The 23,443-nt window shown below is 46.2% G+C and overlaps 1 protein-coding gene across 4 annotated transcripts in view; it reads right to left on the minus strand.

Annotated features, from left to right (window-relative positions):
• LOC130839852 (membrane-associated phosphatidylinositol transfer protein 3) overlaps positions 1–23,443 on the minus strand; it is a 106,332-nt gene that overhangs the window by 71,957 nt on the left and 10,932 nt on the right. For all 4 annotated transcript variants that reach the window (XM_057714430.1, XM_057714432.1, XM_057714431.1 and 1 more), the window contains exons 2-3: positions 20,167–20,262; positions 10,252–10,359 (exon numbers count right to left, since the gene is read on the minus strand). In XM_057714430.1, the coding sequence (XP_057570413.1) occupies positions 10,252–10,359; positions 20,167–20,262 (204 nt within the window). The remainder of the gene's footprint in view (positions 1–10,251; positions 10,360–20,166; positions 20,263–23,443) is intronic.

The raw sequence follows: 23,443 nt of genomic DNA on the forward strand, positions 1-23,443 counted from the left end.
GCATCTGTCCCCAGGTGTGAGAAGGGCTAAGTTTGTGGGACAGGACACTTAGGGTGGGGGGCCATCGGGGGGGCTGAAAATACCCAAGAGGAGCAAAGCAGAAGCTAATGGCTCAACTGACCCCACAGCATTACCTATCCTCCCCAATAATAAGATGACAGCAGCTTGCAGTAAACAGACATATTGCATCACTCAGAGAGAGGCCAAGAGGGAACTGCAAACCCAAAGTGGAGTACGTATCCAATTATTACTAAATATAAGAGGAAAGCCAACAATGTGGAAGAAAGATATCAAATTCAATGACTTAAGGAAGCAGAGTACAGGAAAATGGATCCGTGCATTCCTCCAACCAACTTAGTATCATCATCATGAATGGCTCTCAAATTTAGAAAGCACAGAATCTCCTAAAGGGCTACTTAAAACACAGATTCTGAGCCCTACTGATTTCTGATTCAGTAAGTCCAAAATTCACATTTTTGATGGTTTCCAAGTGATGCTAATTTTGTTGGTTCAGGGACCACTCTTTAAGAACCATATATATAGAAATAAGGATATAAACTAGAGTAAGAGGGTGAGTGGTAGGGAAAAAATAGCTCTCTGGAAAGCTGGAGGCAGAGAAATTGGTCAGGGACACCTAGGCAGCAACTGCTCCCTTTGTCTCTATGAGAATATGGCTTTGATGACACTAAGGTTGTTTTTAAAAACAAGAAGGGCCCTAGTTGTAAAGAGTCTCTTGAGTGACAACTCATAGACTATTAGTATAAATTATTCTGGAAGAGATATGTAAACTATGAGCATAAAAGATTAGTCACATGGCAAGATCCAAATGGAATTTATCCCAGGAATGAAAGATTGTTCAATACATGAAAATCAATCAATGTAATACACTCTATTAATACAATAAAAGACAAAAACCACATGATCATCTCAGTAGATACAGAAAAAGCATTTGGCAAAATCTAACATCCTTTCATAAAAGCACTCAAGAAACTAGTAATTGGAGGAAATTTCTTCAACCACATAAAGGACTACTACCAAAAAAAGAAAGAAAAACCCACAGCTAACATCATACTTAATGGAGAAAGACTAAAGTTTTCCCCTAAGATTGGGAACAAGACAGATGTTGGCTCTCATCATTTCTATTCAATATTATACTGGAGAACCTAGCCAGGAAAATTAGACAATGAAAGGAAATAAAAGGCATCCAGATTGGACAGATTGGACTACCTCTATTTGGAGACTGTATATATAGAAAATCCTAAGGAATCCCCCCAAAATAAAACCAATAAATGAGTTCAGCAGAGTTGAAGGATACAAAATAAATTGTATTTCTACACACTTCCAATAAACAATGTATAAATGAAATTAAGAAAATAATTTCAGGGACTTCCCTTGTGGCACAGTGGTTAAGAATCCACCTGCCAATGCAGGGGACATGGGTTCGATCCCCGGTCCCGGAAGATCCCACATGCCATGGAGCAACTAAGCCTGTGCACCACAAATACTGAGGCTGTGTGCCACAACTACGAAGCCTGTGTGCCTAGAGCCTGTGCTCTGCAACAAGAGAAGCCACCGCAACGAGAAACCCACACACCAAAACAAAGAGTAGACCCTGCTCACCACAACTAGAGAAAGCCTGTGCACAACAACGAAGACCCAATGCAGCCAATAAATAAATATATAAATTTATTTAAAAAAGAAAGAAAGAAAACAATTTCAGTTACAATAGCATCAAAAAGAATAAAAGACTTAGGAATGAATTTAACAAAACAAGTATAAGACTTGTACACTGAAAACTATAAAACATCATTAAAAGAAATTAAAGAAGACCTAAATAAATGGAAAGACATTCCATGTTCATGCATTAGAAGACTAATATTGTTAAGCTAGCAATACTTCCAAAATTGATCTACAAGATTCAACAACAATCCCTATCAAAATCCCAGCTGGATTTTTTGCAGAAATTGATGAGCTGATTCTAAAATCCATATGGAAATGCAAGGGATGCAGAAGAGCCAAACAAACTTGCAAGAAAAGAACTTGCAAAAAAAAAGTTGGTGGGCTCCCGTTTCCTGATTTCAAACTTACTACAAGTGTACAGTAATCAAGACTCTGTGGTACTGGCATAAAGACAGCCATATATATCAGTGGAATAGAACTCAATGTCCAGAAATTAATCCATATGTTTATGATTAATTGATTTTTGACGAGGGTACCAAGATAATTCAATGGAGGAAAGAATAATTTTTTCAATAAATGGTGCTAGTACCACAGGTTACCCACATACAAAAGAATGAAGGTGAATCCCTACCTCACACCATATACAAAAATTAACTCAAAGTGGCTCAAAGACCTAAATATAAAAGCTAAAACTATAAAACTCTTAAGAGAAAACATAGGGGTAAATCTTCATGACCTGCATTAGGCAATAGTTTTTTAGATATGGCACCAAAAGCAATAAAAAATAAAGTAAAAATAGATAAATTGAACTTCATCAGAATTTTTAAAATTTGTGCTCCAAAGGACATTATCAAGAAAGTGAAAAGACAACCTACAGAGTGGGAGAAACATTTGTAAATTATATAGTTGATAAGGGTCTAGCATGCAGAATATATAAAGAACTCTTACAACTCAACCATAAAAATACAAATGACCCAGTTTTTAAATGGGTGAAGGATTTGAATACATATTTCTTCAAAGAAGATGTATAATGACCAATAAATGAAATGGAAATATGCTGACCGTCATTAGTCATTAGGGAAATGCAAATCAAAACCACAATTACATACCACTTCACACCTACTAGGATGGCTATTACCCAAAAGGTTGACAATAACAAGTGTTGGCAAGAATGTAGAGAAATTTGAACTCTTATACAGTATTGGTAGGAATGTGAATTGGTGCAGGCACTTTGGAAAAGAATTTGTCAGTTCTTCAAAAAGTTAAACAGTTACCACATGATACAGCAATTCCACTCATAGACATGCACTGTACACCCAAAAGAAAAACATGGCCACACAAAAACTTGTACACAAATACTTTTGACAGTGTTATTCATAACAGTCAAAGAGTGGAAACAATTCAAATGTCCATTGACTGATGAATGGATAACCAATATGTGATATATTCATACTATAGAATATTATTCAGCCACAAAATGGAATGAAGTGCTGATTCATGCTACAACATGGATGAATCCCAAAAACATTATGCTAGACAAAGACATCAGACACAAAAGACCAAATTGTTTGACTCCATGTATATGGAATTCCAGGGGCTTGTGGAGAGAAAAATGGGGAGTGGCTGCTCATAGGTATGGGCTTTTTTTTGGGGGGGGGGGGCGACAAAAATGTTCTGGAACTAGATGATAGTGATAATTGCACAACTTCAATAATATATTAAGGGACTTCCCTGGTGGTACAGTGGATAAGACTCCGCCTGCCAATGCAGGGGACATGGGATCAAGCCCTGGTCCAGGAAGATCCCACAAGCCACAGAGCAACTAAGCCCACGCACCACAATTACTGAGCCATATATATTTTTTATATATATTAAAAACCATTACACTGCATGATTTAAAAGGGTGAATTTTATATGTGAATTATGTCTCAATTTTAAAAAGAACTTGGCAAGACCTGCTTTACCTGGACAATGTTAATGACAGCTATGTGCTTCCTTAGACAATTAGAACCAAGCTCACTCCTGCTCTGTGTTATAACCTCACTTAGGGATCTTTGGCTAACTAATCCAATCTGAAGTGTGTGTGGTCTATTCCCATCCACCTCTGACTTACCAGAAAACTCTGAAACTTAAAAGAACAAGAAGATAAAAACTCTAAAAAGCATAGAATGAGTCTTGGCATCTATGAATCCATATCAGATTGTTATGAAAAAGAACCAACCAGAATCCATGAAAATGAAAAGGTGATTGTTTCAAAAAACAAAACAAGCAAACAAAAAAGCGCAACACAGAAGAGTTGATCAGAAGAATGGAAACAGTTAAAAAAGAGAAAAATTGGTGAACTGTTGATTAATTGGAACCAAGGACTATTTCCAGAGCCCAGCGAGAACCAAGAAATAAGAATAGGCAGGGCAAGTTGACACATGGTTCCAGCATCTATCTAATAAAAGTTTTGGAAGGAGAAAACATGGTGAAAGAAATACTTGAAGAAATAATTGAAAGAAAATCTCACAGTAATGAAAAAAGAAGACACAAGTTTCAGACACAGCAAACAACAAAACCTCATCTGCAAACTTGGTTGTGACTTCGGAATGCAAAGAATAAAGCTTTTAAAAACTGAAAGCTTCAACAAGAGGGAAAAACAGATTACCCACAAATTTGCCTCAGACTTCTCACCAACAACACTAAATGCAAGAAGGCCATGAAGAATGTCTTCAGTGACAGTTTGAAATATGATTGTGAATGCAGGCGAACTTGCCTTCAAGTGAGAAGGCAAAATAAACACATGCTGTGAAATGCAAGCACTTAGAAAATGGCTGTCCATGGTTCCTACCTGAAAGAGTTACTTGAGGAGATATTCTAGTTAACAGAGGAAGTAAATTCAAGAGGAAGTCATGGAATTTAAGGAGCAGCAGTAAAAACCATACACTGAAAAGGGTGAATGCTGGGACTTCCCTGGCAGTCCAGTGGTTAGGACTCTGTGCTTCCACCGCAGGGGCATGGGTTCAATACCTGGTCAGGGAACTAAGATCCCACAGGCCAACACGTGGTCAAAACAAAAGGGGAGGTGGGGTGTGAATGTTACCTAATGTAAAGCATATCTCAATATACTTAATTGAGAAGAATGAGGAGTGTGGAAGGGGGCGATGGGGGGGGGGAGAAGAGGAGGGGGAGATGGGGGAGGGGATTACAGCATTACAATCAGGATCAAATAAGAAAGCTTGAATCATTCTTGCCACTCAGCATCTATCTGGAGAAATTGTGCAATGCAATTTAAGAAGAAGAATAAGTAACCCAGGTAAATATTGGCAAGGATATAACTGTTGAGATTTGTAAACAATCTGACACTCTACCTAAAAAAAAAAAACCAAGAGAATCAACTGATAAACTATTAGAACTAATAAGAAAATTCAGCCAAGTTGTAGGAATTCAAGAGACAAATATTTCAAATACATAGCAGACAATTTATATGCAGAATATAGGTAAAGAACACGGAAAAACCAATTAAAAAAAAGACAATTCAATAGAAGATGAAAAGCATGATTAAGAAACTCAGAAAAAAAGAAAATAGAGTTGGTCAACACATTTATGAAAAGATGATCACTCTCACTAGCAATCAGGTAAGGACAAAACCAAACAAGAAAATGTCTTCTCCCATCAATCAGGTACAATTTTAAAGTTTGATGATATCAAGTCTGGTGACATTGTGGGGAAATGGCTCACCTAATCCACAGCTGGTGTGAATATAAATTTGCACAGTCCTTTTGGAAAACTGTCTAGCAATATCTATTACAAGTTTCAACGCTTGTACTCTTAACCCATGTATCATTGTTTTAATGATGAAAAATTCCAATGTCTATCACTACACAGTGGTTAAATAAATTATGGTACATCTATTGTAGAGACTACTATGGTACAGGTAAAAATAATAAGTCAAGGAATTCCCTGGTGGTCCAGTGGTTGGGACTTCACGCTTCTGCTGCAGGGGGCACGGGTTCGATCCCTGGTCGGGGAAGTAAGATCCCACAAGTTGTGCAGCTCGACCAGAAAAAAAAAAAGTCAAATTTATAAATACTCATATGAAAAGCTCTGCTAGATCTACTGTTAAATGAAAAAAAAGTTACATTGGAACAATGACATCTAATATAATCTATCTCTAGAGAGATAGCCTCCGTTGATAAACTCTAAAGTGAGGTCTGCAAGGAGTAGATGAGGAAGATTGGTTTATTTGTACTGTTTGTTTGTTTACAATAAGAGTGTATTCAAGAAATAAGATGGTTATTTGTCCACCAATGTTCACAGCAGCACGATTCACAATAGCTAAAAGGTGAAAACATGTCTATCAATAGATGAAGGGATAAACAAAACATGGTAGATACATACAATGGAATATTATTCAGCCCCAAAAGGAAGAAAATTCTGTCACATGTTACAGCATGAATGACCCTTGAAGATGCACTATGTGAAACAAGCAGGACATAAAAAGACAAATTCTGTTTGGTTCTACTTATATGAGGCACCTAGAGTCGTCAAATTCAGAGGAACAGAATGTAGAATGGCAGTTCCCAGGGACTGAGGGGAGAGGGAGTTATTGTTTCATGGGGACAGAGTTTCAGTTTGAGAGGACGAGAAAGTTCTGGAGCTGGGTGGTGGTGATGACTGCACAACAGTGTGAATATGTTAATGCTACTAAACTGTACACTTGAAAATGGCTAAAATGGTAAGTTTTATATCAGATATATTTTATCAAATTTTTTTAAATGTTAGATAAAAATAACAAGACAGAAATTATAAAAATAAAAATAGGAACAATAAATAAGGTGGACTGAGCTGATGCTGAAGGGTCCCTTTCCACTCAAATACTGGGCAATAAACATCTGAAAAAATGTAAATATATAACCAAGCTCAAAATAAAGGATGGATAATACACAAGTACCAGAAGCAAAGAGGGAACTACAGTTCCGACACCAAAGCAGAAGCTGACGTAGAGGAGACCCTGGAAGATTCAGATGGATACAGGCTCCAGGGTTAGAGACTGAGAACAGTATTGTTATTAACCCCACAGACTGGGCCTCCGCCTGGGGAAGGCAAGGAGCTGCGGAAGAGCCCCTGTGTAGTAGGGATCCGTGAAGGGCTGCTCCACCCATAAAGAAACATTAAAAAAAAGAAAGAAAAGGAAAAAAAAAAAAACTCCTTTGGGGAAGCAGCCAAAAAACCATTCACAGACAGTGGGAAAGAAAAAAGTCACACATGAGTCATTAAAATCCTGAGCCCTTGCCACCTATGGATGTGGGGTCTAAATTTACATCACTCACGTAGAATGGAAGCACAGAGCTCTAACTTTAGCACATAAAATGTCCACGATTAGTGACACACTCAGGCCTGGTAGAAACACAAGACATCTCTAGAAGGACATTTTCAAACCCTGGGGGACACAGGATTCCCACAGAAAAGAAAAGGGCAGGGTGTTGACCAAGATGAGTTCACAATAAAAAATGAAGAAACGAAACACACGAGGTACAGATACCATGTGTGCAGCAGGTACACATGTGCATGACACACACACGCGCGCACACACGCACCGGAATTAGCGCCCTGAAGAACTGGAGATACCCGAGCAGCCTGAATGTATCTATGCAACACAGACTCTAAATGACTGAGATCAAAGATGGGTCATAGAACATCATCAAGGTTCAGAAGGAAGATGTCAGCTCCATGTGGAACTTGCAGAGCACGACGTAGTTTTGAGACACCCGGGTAGAGGAAAGTAGGAGTCTGCTGAGAATATGAGTCTGGAGCCCAGGGGGATGGTCTTGGCTGGAGATGAACTTGGGGGTCATCACCAAGGGTGGCTGTGATTGGCCAGGGCCTGAACCATGGTGTGCGTGTGTGGACGGGGGGACAGGGGTGTCTCTGGAGTGAGCCCTGCGTTTAAGGGCAGGAATGTTGAAGGAGGCAGGGGTAGAGGTCTATACCACCAATTTTGATTGCAGCCTTTACCAGAAAGTGTTTTCAGAACTTCCTCTCCCCGGAAGGGTCCCCAGAGGCTCTCTCCTCAGGCCCCTGACTCAACCTGTCTTGTTACACTGTGGCCGTGGCCATGACCCTCTTCCTCTCTGCTGTGAGCTCCTGTAAGGATGACAAGGCCAGCCTGCTTGTCCTTATTTCCCCACCATCTTGGGTTGGGCCCATGTCTCAGCTCCAAAAGTGATTTTGGAATGAATGAAATTGGCGTGTGTGTTCTGCCATGTTGTGGGAATTCACATCCAGAATGCATAGCGGAATGGGACTCAGAAGGAGCTAGAAACACGGCTGGTTTCTTCTTCCTCACCCTCCTCTCTCTCTCCCTCTTGCTCCCCATTTTGTACTGGGAGGAAACAGCATCAGTTCTCAGATTCAGGCAAGCAACTGCCCCTAATCCAACCTCTCATGAGCTCCATGAAGTATTTCTTAGAACTGTATTTGTGCAAGATCTTTAATTCTTCTTTCCTCCTTTCCACATTATAATAACCAGTCACTGAAGCACTTTATAAGTATCAGATCATTTAATGCGCACAATTTGTGTGCTAGCCCCATTCTGCAGATGAATAAACTGAGGCTCTTAGAGGTGATGTGACTTTCCTGGCCACAAAGCCACAGAGTGGCAGGGCCAAGTTTCAAACCCAGACCTCTTAGATTCCAAAGCTATGCTTTCAGCCTCTCCTATCAACCTCCCTCTGCTTCCTCCTCCTCTGCCCTCCCAGCTCACACTGCTTCTCACTCACCACCTCCTTAGCTCACACTGTGTCTGAGTCACACATTCTTTGGCAGACAAGTGCGGGTTGGGATGGGAGGGGATGGCCAGATGGGTGGTGAGTACAAGTCTGGGTTTGTCTTTTCGTCACTTCAAGCATTGCCCCGGGGAAGCACTTGGAGTCCATGACCCCTCCTGGGCCCTCTCCAGATTCCTGGGGTGAAGGAAAGAGCAGACAAAGGGTCCTTCTGCAAATGTGTGTCAGAGAAGACTGGAAAATTGTCTCTGGACTGGTCTTGGGACCAGACTCAGAGCCCACTCCTTCTGTGAATGTGACAGAGGCCCAGGAGGGCCTTGCCTTTAAGACTCTGGGTTGCTGGGCTCTGCCTTTGCCAGGGCTCAGAGCTGCGCCGAGCCTCTGCCTAATTTGGGAGGTGAAGCCCCGGCCTGGGAATCAGGAGGCTAGAGATCTAGGTGTGATGTTGCCCCCAGCTTGGAGGACCTTGGGCAAGATGCAGCTCCTCCGAGACTTGGGTGCTTCATTTGTAACGTGGAACCGTCATCCCAGGTCTGTCCATTTCTCAGGATGGGCAACCTGGTATGGGGTGGGCTCTGAACCAAGGAGGCAGGGATGGGGGAGGGTAAGAAAAGGAACAGATGCTGGGACAAGACAGCTGCCACCAGGATGGCCAGCACTAAGATGGTCATTCTCTTCAGCTGGGCCAGGACTGTCTCGATGAGCACCTCCTGATAGGTAGCCTGGCCCAGACCACGACAGGAATGATGGGGCCAAGAGAGGAAGGAAAAGAGGAGATGAGGAAGAGGGGAAGTAGGAGGAGTGGCATATTGAGTGAGGAGGACAGATAGAGAAAGCTAATAGAAGCAGAGGCACCCTGGATCCTGGATAGGGTTCTAGCCTCGGCTCTATTCCTCACTCCTGTGTGACCTTAGTCAAGTACAGCCCCTCTCTGAGCCTCAGGGTCCCCATATGTCATCTCAGATTTTACGAGCTCCTTGGTTCCATCCTCCACTTGCCTTTCAAAGCCTGGCTCCATAGGTTCATTGTTAAGAAGCAAGCTTCCTGCTTCCCCTGCCGCCTTCTAAAATCCCTGCCCTTCCCCTCTGGGCCCAACAACCATCATCTTAAGGGCTGACCCCCTTATGTTTTGACTTACACTGTGTGACGCATCACAAGGCAGAAGCCTCAGTGAAATCACTTTTGGTCCCTCCTACCAAGCACTTACACATAGTAGGTGCTCAAAGAACATTCGGTTTGTGATGCGAAATGGCCAGATGGACAGAAGGATGGTTGCCTAAAAGAATATGTCTGCTTTGTCTGCTGATTAAGCTCCTGGTCAAAACTCTCCTCCTTAAAAAGCCTCTGGACAAATCCCCAGCCACATTCTTCTTCAACAATTCAACCAGAGGAAGTTACACTCCCAGCTGCTGCCCTTCTCCCCTGCTCATTCTCTAAGGCTCCTCCAATTGCTACCCTACCTTAACCAGCAGATTCCAACACCATAGGCCTGGCAGTCCAAGGAGCCTGGACCCTGCCACCTTCCCTTAATTACCCATGCTCCTGGGTGGTCATCCAATGAACAAAGAAAGTTCTGTTGACGTATGCTAGAGCTTTTCTGCCACAGAAAACCCTGCAGAAGTCCCCAGGAGGATTCCTGCAGGTTACAGAATTCAGGGGTTGAAGGTGGAGTGCCCAGACAGAGAGATGAGTCTTCATAAGGAAACCCAGGTTCTAGCCCCCAATTGCCATCGCTTCAAAGCCCCCTCTCCCCGCAACACACATATGTACACACCCAGTCAGGAGAGAAGCAGACTCTCACCTTGCTGCTCCTCCAGTTTCCCCATGGTCTCAATCTGCTCCACCAGGTCATTTGAATTCCACTGGCTCATCCCAATGAGGATGGCGTTCTTCCCTTCAGCCACCTCCTCTGTGGAAAGAAGCAGAGATGTGTGTGAGCAGGCAAGGCTGTGGAGAGGTAGCCATAACAGGAGCCTGTATCTCAGGGAGTATTTATTTCTTCCCTTGAGTTGAGGTAGACTTCAACTATTGAAGGTGTCTATAGTTACAGATAGGTATAAGACATCCAGGAATTTTTCACTGCAAGAAGGCATTGTTGGGACTTCCCTGGTGGTGCAGTGGTTAAGAATCTGCCTGCCAATGCAGGGGACATGGGTTCGAGCCCTGGTCCGGGAAGATCCCACATGGCTGTGGAACAACTAAGCCCATGTGCCACAACTACTGAGCCTGCAAGCCACAGCTATTGAGCCTGCCCACCCATGCTCTGCGACAGGAGAGGCCACTGCAATGAGAAGCCCACACACTGCAATGAATAATAGCCCCTGATTGCCGCAACTAGAGAAAGCCCACGCACAGCAACAAAGACCCAATGCAGCCAGTAAATAAGTAAATAAATAAATAAATAAATAAATAAAATTTATTTTAAAAAAATAGTGATCAATTTTTTTTAAAAAGGGGCATTGTTGTTGTCCCCTGTTGGACCTCCCCATGTTACAGCAAAAGAAATTAATGAGGGAACAGTCATGAGAGAGGCAGAAAACTCAGAGAAGACTCTATTCCTAGCACTAAGAGTGGTATTTCTTGAAAGGCAGTGTGTTTGGGAAGAAAAAGCAAAGCCTTACCACTAGATAGCAGTTTCTCTTTGGGTGAGTTGCTTGGCCTCTCTGAACTTCAGTTTTCCCATCAGTAAAATGGGACTAGCTACGTCATAGAGTCGTTGTGAGGATTAAAGGTCTTGGTGCTTAGGGGATGCTTGTAGATGGGAGACATTAAGGTTATTTCTTCACATGAGGCATGAGTTGCCATCTGTGTGTGAGCAGATCAGGATTCGAGTGGGGTAGGAGAAGCTCTGGAGTAACAGAGAGCAGAAGACTTCTGCCCCTACGCAAGCCTTGAGCTATATGGAACTCTTAGCCCACATCTCAACCTTATGAACCTCTCAATGCTTCCATGCTCCCTCTAGTCTTCCCCTCAGCCCTGTCTCTATCCTTGCCCTTTCCTGGTCTGAGCTTAGAGGAATTGGTAAGGTCATATTCCCTAACCACACTGAACACAAGCCCCTGGGTCCCACACATCAATTACATATATCTGGTGCAGTTCTTCTTCCCAGAAAGGGACATTTCCTCAAGAACAAACCCACAGGAATGTCCCCTCTCTCTCTTTAAAGAAACAAGCCTTCGTAGTGAAGAGCTTTGTGCCTTTTCTCATAGAACAGACGCTAAAGGGTAGTGAGGAGAATCCTCAAGCTCATCATAACCGAGAATAAAGGGATAAGACCCATTTCACAGCCAAAGAACTGCACAGAACAGATGGAACCAATATGGTGGATCTGCAGCTCAAGGAGCTGTCCAGAGTTCTGAATCACTCTATCTGGGTAATCCAGACTCCGTTGTTGGCTAGGACAGCTCCTCCTGCCTTATTTGATTTATTTACGTGATCTATTTAATGACAGTTATCAAATCCGTACTATTCACTGAGATTGTTATAAGTGTTTTACAACTATGAATTCATTTAATTCTCATAACAATACTAAAAAGGTACAATTATTATTATCTCCATTTTAGGAGACTGAAGGAAACGTGGAAAAATAGTTCAGTAACTTGCCAAAGGTAACTGGCTAGAGCCAGGATTTAAACCCAGATATACTATTTCAAGAGTCCTAAAATCCTGCCCTCCTGATGGTCTGCTCGCCCTGGACATCCTGTATTGGCTGCCCAAGCACCACACACACACAGACAATTTCCTGAACCTGGTGTGTTCCATCTGGGCATGGTTTACACCTCTAGGCAGCATTGTGTTCTGGGAAGAGCCCTGACTGGGTTCCAGTCCTGAGCTGCTACATGTGAGCTTGTGCCTTCACAGATGTCCCACAACTGTTCCTATTTTCTTATTTCTTAAATGGGAATAACAGTTCTGGTTCCACGACTCTTTCTAGCAAACTTTCATGAGGTCAAATAACACAGTAAATTTGAAAAGGCTGCACAAGCTAAAATGCTGTAAACAAATATCAGGTAGTATTATTCTTGGGGAAGCAGGATCACCAGGGGGTTAAGAGCTCCACTCTGGTGTTAGATTGACTCTTTTCAATCCTGGATGCACCATCTGCTTGCTATCTGACCTTGGACAGTAACTTATGCTTTAGGAGCCTCCATTTCCTCATCTATAAAATGATATCACAGTAATGCCCACATCACAGGATTGCTGTGAGGATTAAATAAGATAATGAGATAATGATGGTAATGTGTCTATAAGCATGACTAGCGCACAGTAGGAGCACAGATGTGGATAACAGCACAGGAAGAGGATGGTACCACCATTACCGCCACCACCAGAGCATGTAGTTTATGCCCCAACACTCAGTTAGGCAGCTGTCTGCCCCTATGTCATTCTGTCCCAGCTCCAGAATGGGGTCCTCAGGGTCAGCCTGTAGCCCACCTTGAGTGTCTATGTCTCCTGGCTCAGTTACCCAAGCAGGCAGTTGTCTGCTTGTTCATTTAACATTCATTCTACAACGGATGGATTCCTGAGCAGCTGCTGTATGCAGTGTGAGGCACGATCTCCATCCTGTAGGAATTCAGTTTTGTGGAAGAACACAATGGAAAATTGACACAGTCAGATGAGTGGGCTGGGGCTCCTGGTCCAGTGCCAGGTATACAGCAGGTGCTTACACACCCCAGATCCCAGTTTTTCTACAATGCGTAATCCCTATCCAGGGTGTGTGTGAGGCTATCGGAACCCCGAGAGCTCCCAGGGTTCTGAGGTCTGAACGTGCACAGGCTTCAGCATCTTTCCCTCTTCCTTGTATCCACATGACCCGCCTCCATTTTTCCCTCTTGGTCTTCTGTCTGTCTCTCTAGGAAATGTATCTCCTCTCAGACTCTCCCTGTGTTCCTCTCTGCTTGATGTCCGACTCTGTCCCACTCAGACCAGGTCCCTTTCCATGGATCTGGGTCCTTGTGTTTCTCTGTCTCAGGCTCTCTGCCATGTCTGTCCCTCCCTCTGGGCCTCAACCACAATGACTCTTTGCTCTTGTTCTGTCTTCAGCCCAGAACCTGCCTCTCTCCTCCCTCTGGGCAGATGTGTCTCTTTCTTGATCTCTCCCTCTCTGGGTTTCTCTTTCTTTCTCTGGGTGCCTGCCCTGCAAGATCTTTCCATCTCTGCAGGTCTTTCTTGCTCTCTCTGATCTCTTCCTTCTGGGTCACTGTCTCTCTTTCAACTCTCTCTGGTTCTCTCTTGGCGCGTCTGCATGTGTGTCTGTGTTTGTGTATCTGTGTGTGTGTGTGTGTGAGTGTGTGTATGTGTCCCTCTCTCCCATCCTCTCTGAGTCTCTCCTGCTGTCTCTCCCTCTCTGCTTTCTCGTATTTTCCCTGGCTTCCTTGCCCTCTCTGCCGAGCCCACTCCCCATCCCTGTCTCTCCAGCTGCTCCCCCGCCCCCCCCCCCTCCCCGCTCCTCGCAGACAAGCTTTCTCTCCCTCTCTGGGCTGCTCCTCTGCGCCTGTGCTCAATACTCAGCTTTAGGTCTTCACTCTGGCAACAATGGGCTTGTCCACTGAGTGGCAGCAAGAAACACACACACACACACACACACACACACACACACACACGGAAGCAGCAGCCGAGAAAGCTCCTTTTGCGGTCACTCAGGCAAACCAGATCTGAGCCTGGGCTCTATTTCCCCTCGTCATAGCACAAGCCTCCCAATACAGGCTACAAGGCCACAAAAAGCTTGTTCGAATGTGTCTTGATTATTGATTTTGCTTTTCAACTTCTGGTGACTGTTCCCTGTGTGCCAATTTTCAACCCCGATGACCTCTGGTGTGGATACAATTTTTGCATCTACTTCACCCTTACTGAGCCCGAGTCCCTGCCCAGTCCAGGTGCCAGGCTGAGCCTCACCCACCAGCACCACGACCCTGGCCTTGACCCCAGACTGACTCCGACCCTGAACAAAGCCTGGATACAACGAAACCCTTTCTTCCTACCCTGGGGCCTCTGTGTCTGCTGGAACCATAGGACTTTGGAGCAGGGAACCTCCTGGTCCCGTGCCAGGCAGGCTTCACCTCCAGCTCATAGAGCCGAGGGTTCCGTCACCGTCTGCCATCAGCTGGTCCAGCTCCCTCCATCACGCCTTACCTCGGGCCCATACGCCAGTCTTTCCAAGGACCTAGATATGCGCTGCTCTGGGGCCTCTGGGGCGCAAGATTGCTAACCTCCCCTGGTTGTTTCATACTCGCCCCATCCCCCACTTACAGCCTTATCACACGGGGGTCCCCACTCCGCCCATTCCCAGCCGCCTTTGGGGCAGCTCCTTGACACGTGCTTCTCCACTTTCCCCACCCCAGTGAGAGGGAGGGTCAGGGCTCAGTGACACAGCTTCTCTGGGGGCTCCGTTGCCCAGCTTCCCAGAGCGACCCCCTCTACTCTGCCCTGTACCCCTGCTGTGCTCCAGAGGGCGGGGGGCACCTGCAGCCCAGAGACTCGAGACTCACCTGAGGTCAGACAGTGGCCCGTCAGAGCCCCAACCCCAAGGAAAATCTGGCTGTTCTGACCCCAGATGACCTGCACCGCTTCCCTCTACTCTCAGAGACTCTGGGTTCTGAGTCCCTGGCCTCCCGGAGCAGAAGCAGGGCCGCCCCCCAGCCTGGGCAGGAAAGCACAACCAGACAGTGCCGGGCCGCGTCTGCCTTCCCGCACTGAGCAGGCGCCCCCCTTGCTCACGCTGGCCACGCCAGCCTTCCTTCTCACTCCTCCGGTTCCCCACTGTTTCCACCATCCAGAACACTGTTCCCCCATATCCTCACGCGGCTCATTTCCTATTATTCAGCTCTCAGCTCAAGGCCACATCCTCTGGGGGCCTCCTACTCGCCCAGTCACTCTCTCGCAGTCCCTTATGTTATACCGGCCGGGGAGCGGGGAGGGTCTCCCTTTGTTTAACAGCATTACTGAGCTGTAACTGACATTCAATAAACGACACATATTTAAAATGTACAATTTGGCATATATACAATGGAATATTACTCAGCTGTAAAAAGGAACGAAATTGTGACATTTGTAGAGACATGGATAGACCTAGAGACTGTCATACAGAGTGAAGTGAGTCAGAGAGAGAAAAACAGATATCGTATATTAACACATATATGTGGAATATAGAAAAAATGGTACAAATCAACCGGTTTGCAAGGCAGACATAGAGACACAGATGTAGAGAGCAAACATATGGACACTAAGTGGGGAAAGCGGCGGGGGGGGGGGGTCGGGGTGGGATGAATTGGGAGATTGCAATTGCCATATATACATTCCTAATAAGAAAAAAATATCAAATTATACACTTTAAATATATGCAGTTTATTGTATGTCAATTGTATCTCAATAAAAGTTCTTAAAAAAATAAAATAAAGTAAAAAAATAATAAAATGTACACTTTGGGAATTCCCTGGCAGTCCAGTGGTTAGGAATCAGTGCTTTCACTGCCGAGGGCCCGGGTTCAATCCGTGGTCGGGGAACTAAGATTCCACAAGCTGCACGGCACAGCCAAAAAAAAAAAAAACAAAAACAAAAAACAAACAAAAAACCCTGCCATTTGATAAGTTTGGGCATATGTGCACACCCAGGAAGCCATCACCCCAATCAAGACAGTGGACATATATCCCTCACCCCCAGCAGTTTTCTCCTGTCCCTTTCGACCCCTCCTCCCCACCCCCAGGCAACCACTGATCCGCTCCTGTTGCTACAGACTCGTCTGCATTTTCTAGAGTTTTCTATAAATGGAATCCTAGTATGCGCTCTTTCTTGGTCTGACTCTTCGCTCAGCACAAGTATTTTGAGATTCAGCCATACTGCTGTGTGTATCAGTTCATTTCCTCGTAGTGCCGCGTGGTATCTCATGAATACTGAATATATGGATGTACCACAGTGTGCTTATTCATTCACCCGTTGATGTGCATTTGGGTTGTTTGCACTCTGGGGCAATCATAAATAAAGCTGCCGTGAACATTCAGGGACACGTCTTTAGATGGACCTATGTTTGCTTTCCTCTTGGGTAAATACCTAGGAGTGTAAAGGTAGTTAACGATGATTAACTTTTTAAGAAGCTGCAATCTGTTTTCCAAAATGGCTGTCCCATTGTACAGTCCCACCAGCAGAGTGTGAATGTCCCAATTTCTCCACATCCCGGTCAGTTGTCTTAATGAGCCATTCTAATAGGTATGAAGCAGAATCTCACTGTGGCTTTAGTTTGCATTTTTCTAATAACTAACAATGTTGAACACATTTTCATTTTTCACCTTTCTTTTTTCATTCATCTACCTTCTCTGGGGAGGTGTCTGTTCCTTTGCATTATTTTATTGATGGAAATTATCAATAGAGCTCACTTGTATGTTTTCTTCCCACCCATCACTACTAAACTATGAGCTCCATGGGGGCCAGGATGCGGTCTACTTGCCCTGTATCCCCTACAGGGAATAGTGTCTGGTACTTGATGGACAGATACTCAATAAATGCTTGAGAGAGTGAATGAATGACTCTGAATTCTAGCCCCTGCTCTGCCTTACTCTTTGTGTGACCCTGAACAAGTTTCCTACTTCTCTGGCCTCAGTTTTTCAGCCTGTAAAATGAGGTCAGGGTGTTGAACTCAAAGACCTTGAGGTCCCCCCAGCCCTGACATGATCTGGGTTTGAGGCCTGTCCCCTCTTGGCCACCGTGGGTTTCCCTCACTCTGCACTCCAACCTTGCTAGATTGGGCTGTGACTCCCCAGATAGCCTTTGACTGTATTGACAGGATGGGGAGTGATGCTTCTTCTGGGTCTGGGAGCCTGGACCACTTCACCCACTCTGCAGCATCCAGTCATGGGTACCAGCCACCCTGAGGCCCCATGCCTGCTGCCATGGCCCAGGGAGCTGGCATCCTGCCCAGGGGGTTGTTACAGGTCCAGATAGCTCCATACTCCTGCCTGACTGCCCCCCAGTCCCTCTCATGCCTTAAATACACAACCAGAGCCCCCGGAGCCTAAGAGTCTCCCTCTGCTACCAGACCATAAGCCATAAGGACCTCTTGTCCCACCACGTAAACCTTAGTACTGGACCAATGGGCTGCAGCTTAAGGAAGAAAGGGAGGGAGGAAGGCCCCATTTTCAGTAATAAGTCAAAAAAAAAAAGGCTGACCTGGACACTAAGCTCCTGGGCTCCAGCCCCTCTGCCCCTACCTTGATGTAATCTTGAGAGATCCCTTCCACGCTCTGGCCTCTGTTCCTGAAAATGTGGCTCCACCACGGCTGCAGGTGGAACTGCAGAGGTAGCCGGATGCGGGTGGGGACAGAGACCACATCCAGGTAAGGTCAGGGCTCAGCCTGGGCTGGCGAACAGAGGCAGGGAGGCAACCCTTCAGAGCATGCCCAGAAAGCCGGGTACCCACGACCTGGCCCCGGATGTTGAGAGAGCAGGCCAGGTTGGGCCTGACTCAGCTCCTCGGAGCAGAGAAGGAGGATGGCTTCACCGCTTACTGCCCTGAGCCAAAGAAATACACAAAGGCCTTGTCCAGGGAGACCACAGGGAACTGACGGGAGGAGAGCTGGCAACTCAGAACTAAAGAAGGTTCCATCAGCCTGTGGGCAGATCTTGTGGCTGAGAGCTACAGATGCTCTGGGAGAGGTGACATAGGAAGGGGCAGAGCAGAGACATGAGGTTCAGAGGTCCAGTAGGGAGTGCTGAGAGGTGGAAGACAGGGAAAGTCTGCGATCCTGGCACAGTGGAGAGAAGGAAAGATGGAGGTGATGAGAGCGGGTAGGAGATGAGAGACAAGAGAAGAAGAGAAGAGAAAAGAGAAGAGAAGAGAAGAGAAGAGAAGAGAAGAGAAGAGAAGAGAAGAGAAGAGAAGGGAAGGGAAGGTGGGGCCGCCCTTAAGAGAGTCATGAGATATGAGGCCAACTTGGGAACTGCAGACAGAGTGGTGAGGTCGTGGGAGCGGAGGACAGAATGCCGAGGGTCTGCAGGGAGGGGAGCAGGACGGATCCTCAGCGGCTCGAAGGGAAAGCAGGTGCACAGGGCCCTTTGGGATGGAGATGGAGGTGACCGGCGTTGCCCGCAGATGTCTCCTGCAGAGAGCCATCATCGTCAGCTGGGAATGCAGAGCCCTGATGAACTGCAAAAATATTTTAAATGGAAGTGTTCTAAGCGTCAAAATATTGAAGCCGTTGTTGTCACACTGTGGGTTAGTTGCTAGGGAGAAAGTCAGCCCCGGCTGCCACGCCAATCAGACGCCAATGGGAGACAGGAAAGAAGGCCCGAATGGGCTGGCTTGGGGCTGGCATCAGGGAGGGGGTTCTCGGCCCAGAGTCAAGAATGGGGGAAGCTCAGGCTGGGGAGGTATCCCACCGCCCGCCCCGTCGCACTTCCCTGAACATCACCTGAGCTGGATATAGTCTCCATTTCCGAAAGCATGGAGCTAATAGGGAGACGGAGGCCCAGAGAAGGTGAAAGACTTGCCCAAGGTCATGGAACAAGTCAATGGCATGGCTGAGACTACGTCCCAATTGTCCTGCTCCGGAATCCAGAGGTTCTCCCAGCACATGCTCTGTTTCTCTTTCAAGACCCCATTCAGCCAGGTATTTCAAGGCAGCGAGGTATCTCAGGAATAAGTCAATCCCCCAAATATGGTGACTTCCCAGAGTGAAGCTGAGCCAGCCAAGTGAGACTGGGGGATCCTCCTAGCCTGGAGACCCTCCTAGGCTGGTGCGTCTCACCCACCCACCCTGCACAGCCCAGGCGAGCATGGCTGTGAGGGTCCTCTCTCCTGAAGTCCAGGCAGACTCTGCCTCCCACTGGTCCCCGCACCTGCCCTGCATGTCCTCATCTCTGAGACTGTGCTCAGGCTGATCTCTCTGCCTGAAACGCCCACCCCGTTTGGTGCCCTCTTCTCCAGTCCTTAGAATGCCTCTTGTTTTTCCATCCTCACTTACAGAGCGCCCCCTTGCTATGTCCGGCGTGCTGGCCAAGCTCCCAGCACCGAACTGCAGAGCTGATGACCTCCCCTCTGTTGTCTCTGCCCTGAACATCTGCAATAATCTTTCTAACTGGTCGCCACCTCCATCCCAGCTCTCCCTCCCATCTGTGGACTGATCTTGTAAGTCACCTACTGGGTCACATACGGCCTCATCTCTCCTCTTCCCCTGCACACAAGCCTCCCGTTCCTGGCAAGCCCCATCTTTCCTGCTTCAGCACCATCACATCTGCTGCATCCTTAGCCTAAGGCTCTTTCCTCCCCCTCTTCCTCTAGCCAAGTCCCACCCTCAGGCTGCAGAGAGGAGGTTAAGGACCTCCCCACCCTAAATCAGCTACCCCCATCATTACTCTTTCTGTTAACATTTGGTATTTTTTACTCAGGGATATAAGTCCCCATTCGTGATTGTATTTTCCTTTATGTAATTGTTTGATGTTTGCCTCTCCCTCTAGACGATCAGCTTGATGAGGGCAGTGGCCACGCCTATCTGTGTACTGCAGTATCGTGAATGCCTGAGATACTGTAGAAACTCAGCAAATATCTCAAGGAGTGCATGAGTGGACCCTGAGCCCCAGCCCCGGGGGAACTCACAGATTGGGTCATTAGAAAGCGCGGAATTGCAGTGTCTGAGTGGGGAGAGATACTAACTTCCAATAGTGATCCCCTTCTTGGAGCTTCTAAAAAGATCACCCAGCCAATGATGGGACGATGGGATTCACTCACCTCTAGCATCAAAGAATTCATCATCAGAGCTCTCCACTGAGTCGCTGAGGACATCTCGCAGGTGCCAGGGGGCACCACCGCCTGGGGGAGGGCCACCTGCAAAGGAAACACGCCTGTTAGGCAAGCATGAGGCTGTGCCCTGGCGGGAACGAGGTAAACCCAGACGGCCCTGGACCAAGGTTTAGTCAGCATCCTGCACGTCCCTGACCTCTTGACCTCGGGTGCACAGCACCTCACAGGGCCCTCCACGGCTATGCTTTCATTTAAGACCAAAATTCCTCTCGGAGATGGCTCAGCAGGGCAGGAACAAGGGTACCCATTTTGCACACACCAAAACCGAGACCAGAGGTAGTTAAGGGATGTTGCCAAGGGGACACAGTGTATCAGGAAGCGTCGGGTATGTTTTGCTGTGTTAATAAATGCTCTTAAAACAATAACGGTTCATTTCTCACTCACACACAGGTAGGAAGGGGGCTCTCTGGTCATGATGGTCACTCAAAGGTGCCACCCTATGATGCCAGCATCTCGAAACGAGACTTCAAGAAGTCTCACAGAAGTCCTGCAGAAGCAGGGGAGGAGAGCACAGAAAGTCACCACCAGTCGTAAATGCGTCTTCCTACCCGTGACACAATTCTGCACACGTCATTGGCCAAAGCAAGTCATGTGGCCATACCCAGCTTTAAGAGGGTGGAGGAGAGAAGCAGGAGACATCCTGACAGGCACTAGCGATGTTTGCTGCACCTGTGTGCAGGCCAGGGAAGGACGGTAGCTTCCACTGGGGAAAAAAGCCCCGCAGTAAGAGAAGGGGGACCTGAGCTTGAGTTCTGCCCTATCTCTGCCCCTTGCAATCTACTCGGCTATTTCCTCTCCATACCACAGCCTCAGTTTCCCAGTTTATAAAATATCAACAACAATCAATTCTGAGCTCGAAGGAACTGAAATAATGCATGCTCAGCGCCTGTATCTCGGGCGGCTCAGTGATGATGACTGCTATTATTATGAATATCTGCAGAGGATGTGTGGCTGAGGGGTTCTCCAGAGCAGGCAGGAGCAAGGGCAGACAGAGAATGTGGCCTCTTGTCCTGAACTCAGCCCCAACCCACCTCCCGCCCTGCCACCGGGGCAGAGCTGGGTCAGGAGCCTCTCTCTTTCCCACCCCCTTCTCAGAGCCCCTTTACTTGGCACTTTGGGGCTCTCATGGAACTAGCTGGTGCTGGGCACATCCAGAAACCCTTCTGCCTGCTCCCTGGACACGTGAAATACGGGAAATAGCAGATGAATTCAAATCTAATTGTAAACACTAAAACCATGAAAGTGTTAGAAGAAAATTGACCTGTTAATTTTCCTGAGGAAATAATCAGAGAAGTATACAAAGATGGCAATATATAGTTGATCATCTCAGTGTTCTGGGAATACCAGTAAACTGGAAGAAATCCCAGTGTACATCCACAGCGGACCAGACACACATTCATATACAGTCATCAAGGGAATTCTTTGCAACTGGTAGAAAAATAAGGTAGCTCCTTATGTATTGACATGGGAAGATGCCCAAGGAATATGGTTAGGAGAAAAAAAAAAAGGCTCATGGGTGTAAGAACCACATGTTTCTTTTGACCCCATTTTTGAAAAATATGCAGGGGTTGAGTCAAAAAATTATCCGCAGTCCAGTTGTATTAAAAATTCTGTTGGCTGCACTGTCTTATCAGCACTTTCCATTCAAGGCTACCGTCTCCACAGTCACTGCTATGCAGGTGTGAACGTGTCACATCATTTCATTTGTAACTGCAGTGTGAGCACACTGAGGATACGTACAGCATGTTAGTTAAGAGCTCAGGATCTGGGGTTGGAAGAGGCCTAGATTCAAGCTCAGGCCCTTGCCTCTTAGAAGCTGTGTGATATCAGGCGTGTCCCTTCACCTCTCTGTGCCTCAGTTTCCTCAGCTATAAAGTGAGGAAAGCTCATACCTGCCCCACGAGCTTATTATAAAAATGAAATAAAATACATCAAAGTGCTTAGTACCAGGCCTAGCATATAGCAAATGCTTACAACAATAATTATTATATAAATGTACTTACAGATGAATTCAAATGTCTGGAAGGACAGGCACCAAAACATCAATAGAGATTATCTCTACATAGTAGAATTTGATAAGAAGAGGCAGGGAAAACTCAGTTTTTACAGTGCATATATAATTTCATATGACTATTAATTATGTAAATTCATCTTATCAGTCCTAAGATGTACTTTTTTTTTCAACATCTTTAGAATTAGGGTGTGTATGGGGTTTCCTATGTGGCACAGTGGTTGAGAATCTGCCTGCCAATGCAGGGGACATGGGTTCGATCCCTGCTCCAGGAAGATCCCACATGCCTCAGAGCAACTAAGCCCGTGCACCACAACTATTCAGCCTGCGCTTTAGAGCCTGTGAACCACAACTATTGAGCCCATGTGCTGCAACTACTGAAGCCCACGCGCCTAGAGCCCAAGCTCCGCAACAAGAGAAGCCACCGCAATGAGGAGCCCGTGCACCACAAAGAAGAGTAGCCCCCACTCACAGCAACTAAAAAGAAAACCCGGGCACAGCAAAAAAGACCCAACACAGCCAATAAAATAATAAATAAATAAATAAATAAATAAATAAATAAATTTATTTTAAGAAAAAGAATTAGGGTGCATCTTACATGATGGCATATCCTAATTTAGTTGGCATTGTTTATTCTTTCTTGGGGTATAGAAAATAATGAGGCATGTTACAATTGATTGCATCTTAATTCCATGGAAAACAGTAAAATCACCGTGCACACAGGGCATGTCTTCCTCTGTATGGCCCTGGCATTCCGATACATGTGGGTTCTTGCATCAGCAATGCCGCTACCTCAGTTTTCCCATCTGTGCAATGAGGAACCTGACCAAGACTTTCCCCTGATACTTTTCAACTCTAATGTTTGAGGAGCCGGTCTGGCACATAGGAGATGTGAAAGAACCAGGGAGAGGTGGGCATTCCCCCAGCCCTGGCTAGAATGCTCATCACGATGCTGTGCTCAGAAAAGCTGCTGCAGCCTCAGCTCGCCACACCCAGTCACACTGCAGGATGCTGGCACTGTGCCCTGCCCTGAGCCCAGATCCCAGAACATAAACCGTTCCCGAAGGGAGAGGCCAGCACAGGTCAGCCCAGGGCAAAGCCCTCCTGCCTGTCCCTCCTGCCCCACCCACCACAAACTCCCAAACACACACCCAGCTGGAGGCCCATGGCTTGGAGCCAGGCGAGAAGCACATT

The sequence above is a fragment of the Hippopotamus amphibius genome, chromosome 17 (assembly GCF_030028045.1).
Source record: "Hippopotamus amphibius kiboko isolate mHipAmp2 chromosome 17, mHipAmp2.hap2, whole genome shotgun sequence".
Taxonomy (NCBI): domain Eukaryota; kingdom Metazoa; phylum Chordata; class Mammalia; order Artiodactyla; family Hippopotamidae; genus Hippopotamus; species Hippopotamus amphibius.